Source organism: Pyxicephalus adspersus, chromosome 4 (genome assembly GCF_032062135.1).
Source record: "Pyxicephalus adspersus chromosome 4, UCB_Pads_2.0, whole genome shotgun sequence".
NCBI lineage: Eukaryota > Metazoa > Chordata > Amphibia > Anura > Pyxicephalidae > Pyxicephalus > Pyxicephalus adspersus.
The window spans coordinates 112,234,456-112,245,985 of record NC_092861.1 but is presented as its reverse complement, the minus strand read 5'-3'; the positions used below and the strand labels follow the sequence as shown (position 1 = coordinate 112,245,985).

Here is an 11,530-nt window from a genome sequence, read left to right as displayed (position 1 = left end):
TTGTACATTTTCTGCATATTTCCACATTGTACTTTACCGCATGGCTTCCAATACTGTGTTGCAGTGGCATTGTTTTCAAGCAGCACACTATACACATGTGTTTTAGGGAATCAAAATGCACAAATGTGAACCATCTTTGTGTTGTGGTGTAAAATAGACCATCATTGTGGTGTACTAATAGTCTATTTATCATGAATGCACCAGAATTACCAGAACACAATGCAACAATTTATCTCTGGTCCTATTGTTTTTAAACTTATTATAATATACCAGTGTGTAAATTATGATGATCCCCTGCACAGTGCCATTTTCAGATGTGTTTTGAAAGCTAATATTTTGAGCAGGATGATCTAAACAATACAGCTTATCTCTTCCAAAACTTTAATTTATAGAGTATTTTCCATTTTATTGTTTTTTATCACAAGCCATCTGAGGGGTTGTCCACATCGACATTGCTGTGCTGATTTACCCTTCTTACCCTTTGTCCTATGGCTTTAGTTTAAACTTTGTTGAAATGTGCTGTGTGGTGTAAATAAACCAGTGCATTGTAAGTATTAAAAATATATTATTCTTTTAAGTCTGCTGTTAATAACGTTTATGCTTGGTAAAAGTTGAACACCTCACTATGGCTTCTACTAATCCAAGATAATTCATTAAGGTAGTACGGGGGACACTGACAATCCACAATGTTTATTACAGTGCACCTTGCATTCCATGCAAATTCCACTTATTTATAGGGGGCTCCTTCTCTATATTAATTTGCTGGTAAATACATACATTTTAGTCTAAATAATTACCTTCCACCTTGTTTTTGTGTTGTAGGTGGTGACGTCTGCATTATCTGGGCAGAGTAATATGCCATGTAGTCTAAATCTCGCAAGAACAAGACATTACAGCACAGTGTAATAAAGCCTTCTCATAAGATTTGGTCTACTTGACATTTACCAAGATATGTCTAATTATTTTTTACATACAATAAAGAATGGTTTCACTTTAAATGTCTTAAAGCAAAGCTGGCACTAAAATACAAGATCTGCTAAAATCAGGTGCCCTACTCTTTACAAATCACATAATGTTAGTAGGTGTAAATGTACCAAAAAAAGTGTAATCTTATGCTTGCCTAGGGGGAGTACCAGTGAAAGATGAGGTATAAACTCTAACATATTTCTTTTAATTTGTAAAGCGGGAGGGGGCCTGAACAGTAAACCTTCGATTTCCTACAAAGTACACCTTTTTAAATCTAACAGCATCTTGTAAATTTGGCAAAAATATGATAAACTACAAGCTAATTCCCTTTATCGTAAGAATTTTTAAAACATAATACCTATACATTTTATTTCAATTAATCAATATCATACTTTCATTTCAATTATATAGATTTTTTCATTAAGAAAATACACCTGGTCATATTTACAACTTACAATAAATAAGTCATTCTATATAAGGCAATACATCTTGGTTCATCCCTTTGTGCAGCTTCATCAAGTCATGAAATTCAATAAAGCACAACTGTATTATGGATTTCAAACAGTACATTTTACTGTTAATAACTATTCTTGTAACCGTATGATAATGGTTAGCATTCGTGATCATGATATATTATTATATCATTATATGAGTCTGACAGTAAATAGCAAAGCACATTAGCTACATCGTATAATTATACACAATTGGCACATGGAAATACAATAGTTACAACATGTATCATTGTTTTTTATTGTTTGAATAGGCTCTGTCTCATTGAATAAAAAGCTGTGGGTAGTTATGTAGTTCAAACACCTAGAGATAGGAGCCTGGAAATGCCCTTAGCAACTTTCATTGACCTCGGTTATGCTCCAACTCAAACCTATTCTATACAGCAAAGCTGTGTTGGCCCACCGCTATCACTTTCTGCCATGTCAAAATATGAGTATGATGAACTTGCTTCATTACTATCACAAAGAGACTTTACCCGTAGCGCTTGGCCATTACAGAGGGCAATAGGAGCTTTTAGAAGTATACCTCTAAGTAGCTGCACTTTATAATACTTATATTTATAATTTCTTATTTCAAAAGTGACTCCTTTCGAAGGTCACCTTTATGTTAAATGGCTGAATTTCCAATCGCATACAAAATATTTGTTGACAAAACTGGTCGTTATATTGCTACAGGCTTCTAAAAACTTGAATATAAGTTTGTGGTTGAATTGTTTTTTAGTAAATATGTTACTAATTGTATAGACAAAATATATTCTAACAAAACCACAAAAGAGTTCTTATTCAAAGAGATTTTCAAGTGGCAAATTTTTTTCTTTTGATTTCTACTTGTTAACAACAGCACTTTTGGAATGACCAAACTTTACAGCATACTGAAACGATATAATGAACTTTACATTTACAAGTCTGAAGTGCAATCTTTACGAATAGTACAAATAGATGGTAGTTGAAAACCACTCAATTTGTGGTAAAAAGACCCTTTTATTAACTTAAATAGCCTGCCCTGAACAAAGTACTGTTATAAAATATTTGTTTCTTTGTTTTGTGCTATGGCTTATAAGTGTTGATATATTATAGTTTAAAGAGTATCTAAATTTAAATACAAAAATGTCCTATATTGCAGCTCATCAGTCCTTAGATGTGGTGGGCACGTCTTTTTTTTCATTTATTTTATATTAGGTGTGATTCACACTGGAAATGAGATTGTGGTGCATGTACCACTTTCTCATGCTGGGCCATTTGGAGAAACTACATGTAGCTTCTCCTTGTGGCTGCCCCATAGAGAATGAATTGGGGTGGAGGTGAGTTGCACTAGTAACACTCACTGCAGCCAGCTGTCACATTCACAGACCCTGGTTCTTTACCCCTTGATAAAAGAGGCTTGGTTGTCCCCCAGACTTCAAACATGTCTTCTTCTGCTTACCATCATTATATGGGGGTGGGGGAAAACATGTTTTTTCAGTTCAGCTCACAAGAAGTGACAAGGATGCTGCATCATTTGCAATGTACTTGCCGAAAAATGTCTTAGCATGAACAACTAATGCCAATACATGTAAGAACTGGCAAGCTACAATATATTACATTTTTAATTTTATGTCTAGTTATCCTTTAATCTCTCTGAACAAAGCAATACTAGTAGCTTTTGTTCTGCTTTTGATTGTTTACCAGTATGGCTGTTCATATTGGTAAAGTATTTATGCTTTCAAAGTTACAATTTATCTAGCACACTATAGTTTAATTAACTTAGTGCATGATAGATTGCTTAGCTGGGTAAGTGAAGTAAAATAATTACACAGTGATTATTCACAGTACATATCTGATACTGGCACTGTGATTTACAGATAGGCTTGTAAGAGACGAAGAAAACGAACCAACTATCTTGGCAAATCATTAAATCTTTCTCTGACTAAAAAAAAAATCCAACTTTCAGATCTGTATAATAAACATCTTTTTTGCTGAGTTTACTTCTGAATGGTATTCTTTATATTACATTTGTACAACCATAATAAAAATTTTGGATACAACATACAAGTGTTGCTGTGTCAGAGAAAATATCAACGATGGGCAGTGATGAACCTTTTTAAAAATAGTGCTGGACACTGTATATACCCTACATAAATACAATCATAAACCTTAAGTTTAATGTCATCATTGATTTAAAGCCCTGTAGTTATCTGTGTAACTTCTGAAGTCATGTCATCTCCCGCAGGAACACCTGAATCCAGAGATGACATTTCCACGGCTAGTCATACCTGATGGTTAGTCCTGTCCACCGTGTTGGCGGTGGATACATGGTCACGGGTATTGTGACGCATGCGAGTTGAGTTTTGTTGCTCAATGGTTGATGTTGTTGGAATGCAAAATTCTCTGAAACATCGCTTAAAGTTCTCATCCAGAAAAGCATAAAGGACTGGATTAAGGCAGCTGTTTGTGTAACCTAGAGCAATACACACATGCCAGGTCACTGTCTGAAAAAGAGAAGAAGGGATATTGATCAAGGCTTTAATTATCACATAAATGTGGATTGGAGTCCAGCAGACTATGAACACTGCTACCACAACCAGGACCATCCTGGTGATTCTTCTGAGATTTCTATCCTTCTCTTTGGAGCCAGAGAGCATACGGACGCTCTTTAGTCGTAAAATCATCATTCCATAACATACTGTGATGATAAGGACAGGCATTATGAATGCAAAGATAAAGACACAGATTTTGAGAAGGTTGTCCCAGTACCATGATGGGTGGGGAAAGACAAGCCCACAGTCAGTAGATCCTAGAGAAAATTCAGGGAAAAGTCGTTAATAATTCATTTTTATATTGTAGTCTATTTTTATATATATGGCTAAAAGATAACTGGCTTATTTTATTTATAAAAATGCATGGTTAAAAAAATGTAATTTAAAGTAAAAGTGTTGATATATTATAGTTTAAAGAGTATCTAAATTTAAATACAAAAATGTCCTATATTGCAGCTCATCAGTCCTTAGATGTGGTGGGCACGTCTTTTTTTTCATTTATTTTATATTAGGTGTGATTCACACTGGAAATGAGATTGTGGTGCATGTACCACTTTCTCATGCTGGGCCATTTGGAGAAACTACATGTAGCTTCTCCTTGTGGCTGCCCCATAGAGAATGAATTGGGGTGGAGGTGAGTTGCACTAGTAACACTCACTGCAGCCAGCTGTCACATTCACAGACCCTGGTTCTTTACCCCTTGATAAAAGAGGCTTGGTTGTCCCCCAGACTTCAAACATGTCTTCTTCTGCTTACCATCATTATATGGGGGTGGGGGAAAACATGTTTTTTCAGTTCAGCTCACAAGAAGTGACAAGGATGCTGCATCATTTGCAATGTACTTGCCGAAAAATGTCTTAGCATGAACAACTAATGCCAATACATGTAAGAACTGGCAAGCTACAATATATTACATTTTTAATTTTATGTCTAGTTATCCTTTAATCTCTCTGAACAAAGCAATACTAGTAGCTTTTGTTCTGCTTTTGATTGTTTACCAGTATGGCTGTTCATATTGGTAAAGTATTTATGCTTTCAAAGTTACAATTTATCTAGCACACTATAGTTTAATTAACTTAGTGCATGATAGATTGCTTAGCTGGGTAAGTGAAGTAAAATAATTACACATTGATTATTCACAGTACATATCTGATACTGGCACTGTGATTTACAGATAGGCTTGTAAGAGACGAAGAAAACGAACCAACTATCTTGGCAAATCATTAAATCTTTCTCTGACTAAAAAAAAAATCCAACTTTCAGATCTGTATAATAAACATCTTTTTTGCTGAGTTTACTTCTGAATGGTATTCTTTATATTACATTTGTACAACCATAATAAAAATTTTGGATACAACATACAAGTGTTGCTGTGTCAGAGAAAATATCAACGATGGGCAGTGATGAACCTTTTTAAAAATAGTGCTGGACACTGTATATACCCTACATAAATACAATCATAAACCTTAAGTTTAATGTCATCATTGATTTAAAGCCCTGTAGTTATCTGTGTAACTTCTGAAGTCATGTCATCTCCCGCAGGAACACCTGAATCCAGAGATGACATTTCCACGGCTAGTCATACCTGATGGTTAGTCCTGTCCACCGTGTTGGCGGTGGATACATGGTCACGGGTATTGTGACGCATGCGAGTTGAGTTTTGTTGCTCAATGGTTGATGTTGTTGGAATGCAAAATTCTCTGAAACATCGCTTAAAGTTCTCATCCAGAAAAGCATAAAGGACTGGATTAAGGCAGCTGTTTGTGTAACCTAGAGCAATACACACATGCCAGGTCACTGTCTGAAAAAGAGAAGAAGGGATATTGATCAAGGCTTTAATTATCACATAAATGTGGATTGGAGTCCAGCAGACTATGAACACTGCTACCACAACCAGGACCATCCTGGTGATTCTTCTGAGATTTCTATCCTTCTCTTTGGAGCCAGAGAGCATACGGACGCTCTTTAGTCGTAAAATCATCATTCCATAACATACTGTGATGATAAGGACAGGCATTATGAATGCAAAGATAAAGACACAGATTTTGAGAAGGTTGTCCCAGTACCATGATGGGTGGGGAAAGACAAGCCCACAGTCAGTAGATCCTAGAGAAAATTCAGGGAAAAGTCGTTAATAATTCATTTTTATATTGTAGTCTATTTTTATATATATGGCTAAAAGATAACTGGCTTATTTTATTTATAAAAATGCATGGTTAAAAAAATGTAATTTAAAGTAAAATCTTGGTTGTTTGTTTTCTTGTTGTCTGAAATAATTAACTTTTTCAGTTGACACATGTTCCTATAGGTTTCATTGATATCAACTACCCTTCCCAAGAAACAATATCATGTCCAGGGGCTTTGCACCTAAACCGTGTGTTCTATTTTTGTGAAATGTTTGCATATGCAAAAATGCATATTTTGTAGAAAGCTTTACAAAAACAAATTTAAAAAAATCAAAATTTTGGTTTAGGATTTCAGGTGTGTTTATCTGAGAACAGGGATGTTTGATTCTGCAAAAAGAAATAAACCAATGATGTACTTGTAACCTAGCTACTGTAATTTATTTTCGTTAGTTTAGGTTACTAGCTCTGCCGTAGTAAAATGCAACAATTAAGAAGTCCAGACCTACGAAAGGCAGGGATGATCACTGACTTTTGGACCAATGGGCCACTGTCTTTAAAAAAGCTTGGCCATGTTCATCTTCATCTGCTAATATATATCTTCCCCCACCTCCTAGATTGTAAGCTCTTCAGGGCAGGGTCCTCTCCTCCTGTGTCACTGTCATTTGTCTGTCATTTGCAACCCCTATTTATTGTACAGCCCTAATATTGTAAGTAATATTGCTTTATCTTTTCTATTGTTTATTACATTTCTAATTAGACTTGTAGTAATGTGGAGGTCAGTAGGAGAAAATATTGAGTGCTACAGAGGCAGAGAAGCTCATCACTTTTTTTCAACTTGAGTTGAAATGTAAAATTTTAAAAGTATCAGTTCACCAGCAGAATTTTCTCGGCAATAGAGCAGCACTTGGAAGCACTAGCAGCGAGAAATAAGTTTTTACAATTCTCTGTTCAGGTAATACTCTTATTTTGAACCTTATATTGGGGAAAGAGTCATTGCATACTGTGCTATGAAAAAAAGTTCCAAAACACTTTTTTTTAGAAAAAAAGGCGAATAAGTTGCAAAAATATACCTTTATTTTTATCTCTGCATAACTGCTCTGAAGTAATTTTGCAAAAACTGAATTCAAAGCATTGATACCCTGAGCATAGACACGTCCATGTCCAAGTCTGCTTGGTCATGTAATAAGCCTTGCATTGGGTATTGCGTGTTGACTGTGTCTAGCTCAGACTTTTATCTAATTGGTAATCGCATGAAGTTTTAAGAGCTCTGCGGGAGAACATTTAAAGTGGTGCACCTGTCTTCCTTAAAAAAGGTTTGTTTTGGAACCTCTAGTCTGCACATGAAATGAATTTAAAAAACAACAATACTTTAGCAGTTTATAAATGAGTACAATAAAAACAGCAGCAATCTCATTATACAGATACCAAATTCTAATGGTTATAGACACCCCTCAATTGCAATATGTCAATGTCTACATCTGCAGACTAATTGGTGCTACACTAAAAACTTCCATTGGAGGCTTCACATTGACTGTGTGTATGTTCAGACCTTCATTTGATGATATTTCATATATATGATAAAACAACACAACTGTAAAAACAATATACATTTTAAATCAGCGGTCGCCAACTGGTGGTCAGCGGACAACTGATAGTCTGTTTCTACCCCTTTGAGTGACACCTGGGTCCGTGCGCATCCGCGGTTTAGAGCCGATAAATTTAGTGGAAAAGGTTGGCGACCACTGTTTTAAATAGAAAGAAGAATTATAGAATAGAAGAAAATAAGCACAGCAAATGTAAATACTTTGAGACAGCAATTTACATTTAATACATGATTTTTTAGAGTTTGCATTTTCGTGTCATTTCATGTAACAACACACATTTGAGTCTGGATATCCTTCTCAGCTAAATTGACTGTTCTGAATGTGCTATAGCTATGTAAATTGTTCTATTAAATTTTGTTCTGGAAATAACTAGATTAAGGCTGAAATATGTGATTCACATCCAGAGGAATGATCTATGAAATTAACTGGGCAGTATGTTGTACAAAATTTCATTTCATTTCCTCTCTTAGCTCCACTTGTCTGTAAAATTACACATTGAGAGCACTGGAATGAATCTGTATGCATTGTAGATGATAGCAAACCACAATATGCTGCTTGTTTCTATTAGTGTATCATATATCTGTTTACTGTGCATTATTCAACCATTCTCTACTTTTGCCATCTACCTTTTTTGTATAAATCTCCAGAGCATTAAATCATGTTATCAGATATAAAAATAGTTCTACTTCCAAATGTCACACATCAAATGATTGTGCAGCACCTCTCATGAATTTTGTGACAATTATTTTTTAATAGAAAATATCCACAAAAACATAGCATGTTTGAATGTGTATGCACCGACTCAGATAAACCCAAGGTGTAATCTTCTCCAGTATTATTATACTTTTGGTGTTGCTATGGTGATTTTTGTGATTTTATAGCTAATACGAGAAATCTATTTAATTCTGAAAATCAGGACTTTAGGAGGCCAACAAATACTATTTGTGCATGATTAAAATATTTCTTGTTAACACAACCAATAATTATATAATACATAGATCAATTAAAACCTTTTAAAACACACATTGCAAAGATCTTTCTGTATTCTCAATTATTCTTTATTCTTTCCTCAACGCATTTCGTGGAACCAGTCCACTTCATCAGGAGGAAGTATGGGAGCTTAAAATCATATATAAATGTAAATACACAAAAAATGAGAAAACAATTTGAAACATAATATAAATACAACAGGGTCAAACACTTACATTTCAAAAAGTGATAATCAACTCCACGGCTATGTGATCCCCTCAGAAAAGGTGGCACGGTTCAAGAAAATCGACTGCTAGTCTCTGGTTGTGTTAATTCAAAAATATTTTAATCATGCACAAAAGTTATTTGTTGGCCTCTTAAAGTCCTGATTTTCAGATTTAATAAATAGGTATGAGACTACTCAGTATTTAAAGCAAGAAATTGGAGGATATTCAAATATTCTGTACACTAATATGAGAAATCATTTAGTTATTTTTTTTAAGTTTAGCTCCATTAATATAGAAATGGACTGGCCTATCTAGAACATCAAATTTGTAGGTGTAAAAGAAGTGGGGCTGGTAAACCTGGTGGGACAATGAAAAGATATAGAGAAAGAGGACACAATGGAGTGAGAATAATAAATAAAATAAAATATAATGCAAACAATTTGTAATTGAAGTTCCAGATTAGGAGCTAAGTAACAATGAGTGTTATTGTTATATGCCTAAAGTAAAGTAGTACTTTAGCATTGTCTGTTCATTTTTCTGTATACGTTTTTACATCTTTAATCTGGTAAAGATACACATATTACACACTGATATTGTGTACTAGCCTACATTCCATTGGAAACTACTGTAGAACCAAGACTAATATTAGCCAAGCAAAACAATTCATAGATAACAAATGTTATTATTAGTAATGGCACAACAAGATCTCCTGAAAACTGACGTTTGCATCTTTGGAGGGGATAACCCTCTCTGGGGTTCTGACATTTGGTATAGGAGATACATTGATGATATGTTGCCTATTTGTAGAGGAGATATAGATTGGATAGCATTTTTTTTATTATATCTGAACAATAGTTGTACCTTAGAAGGACCTAACCTTCACTGTAGTTTGGCATAGGTATTGACCTTACATTAATAGGTGTTGTGGATAGTTGTAGAGCTTCCAAAAACATCTATAAAAAATCAACTTCTAGGAGCACTCTTTTGAGACACTGTATTAAAGCTATCACTGTTGGAGAACTTACTTGTATTTTGTTTTAGCAAAGATGCTCTTTATTTAGGTTTATGCAATTGGGTAAAATTTACAAAAAACAGACTATCCCTATTGTATGTTACATAGAACTCATGAGATAAAAGGAACAAAATTTAGACTGTCACTAATTAAGGAGACTTCAGCTTGCAAATTGAATCAGAAAAAGAAAGGAGAAGTATTTTCTAAAAGAAGAGAGCATTTTTATTTTGCAAAGTTGGTTGTGTTAATTCAAAAATATTTTAATCATGCACAAAAGTTATTTGTTGGCCTCTTAAAGTCCTGATTTTCAGATTTAATAAATAGGTATGAGGCTACTCAGTATTTAAAGCAAGAAATTGGAGGATTTTCAAATATTCTGTACACTAATATGAGAAATCATTTAGTTATTTTTTTTAAGTTTAGCTCCATTATTATAGAAATGGACTGGCCTATCTAGAACATCAAATTAGTAGGTGTAAAGGAAGTAGGGCTGGTACACCTGGTAGGACAATGAAAAGATATAGAGAAAGAGGACACAATGGAGTGAGAATAATAAATAAAATAAAATATAATGCAAACAATTTGTAATTGAAGTTTAGATTAGAAGCTAAGTAACAATGAGTGTTATTGTTATATGCCTAAAGTAAAGTAGTACATTAGCATTGTCTGTTCATTTTTCTGTATACGTTTTTACATCTTTAGAAAAAGTGTAATATGTGTACACATATAGATACACAAGATACACATATTACACATTGATATTGTGTACTAGCCTACATTCCATTGGAAACTACTGTAGAACCAAGACTAATATTTAGCCAAGCAAAACAATTCATAGATAAGATAACCAATTTTATTATTAGTAATGGCACAACAAGATATCATGAAAACTGGTGTTTGCATCTTTGATCCAAGATATGTTGTTTATTTGTAGAGGAGATATAGATTGGAAAGCATTTTTTTTATTATATCTGAACAATAGTTGTACCTTAGAAGGACCTAACCTTCACTGTGGTTTGGCATAGGTCTTGACCTTACATTAATAGGTGTTGTGGATAGTTGTAGAGCTTCCAAAAACATCTATAAAAAATCAACTTCTAGGAGCACTCTTTTGAGACACTGACCCTGATTTATGAAAGCTCTCCAAGGCTGGAGAGAATACACTTTCTTCAGTGAAGCTGAGTGATCCAGAAAACCTGGAATGGCTTTCTTGAAATCATTTGCTATTTGCTAGCAAATGTTTTGAATCCTGGACCAGATCCATTGTAGGTTTGCTAGCCACCTTACCCAGCTTCACTGATCAAAGTGTATTCTCCCAAGCCTTGGAGAGCTTTAATAAATCAGGGCCACTGTATGAAAGCTATCACTGTTGGAGAACATACTTGTATTTTGTTTTAGCAAAGATGCTCTTTATTTAGGTTTATGCAATTGGGTAAAATTTACAAAAAACAGACTATCCTAATTGTATGTTACATAGAACTCATGAGATAAAAGGAACAAAATTTAGTCACTAATTAAGGAGACTTCAGCTTGCAAATTGAATCAGAAAAAGAAAGGAGAAGTATTTTCTAAAAGAAGAGAGCATTTTTATTTTGCAAAGT

General features: G+C 34.2%; 2 protein-coding genes across 2 annotated transcripts in view; both read right to left on the bottom strand.

Moving 5' to 3' along the window:
- Nucleotides 1–962: 962 nt before the first annotated feature.
- On the bottom strand, nucleotides 963–4,267 carry LOC140329172 (mu-type opioid receptor-like; the record flags this gene model as incomplete). Its single annotated transcript, XM_072409298.1, has 1 exon — nucleotides 963–4,267. A coding segment is annotated over one exon (546 nt), but the record flags the coding sequence as incomplete, so codon positions are not given.
- Nucleotides 4,268–4,391: 124 nt separating this feature from the next.
- LOC140329859 (mu-type opioid receptor-like) overlaps nucleotides 4,392–11,530 on the bottom strand; it is a 54,728-nt gene continuing 47,589 nt past the window's right edge. The window contains exon 2 of the mRNA XM_072410250.1: nucleotides 4,392–6,117. Within this exon, the coding sequence (XP_072266351.1) occupies nucleotides 5,571–6,117 (547 nt within the window). The 3' untranslated portion in view covers nucleotides 4,392–5,570. The remainder of the gene's footprint in view (nucleotides 6,118–11,530) is intronic.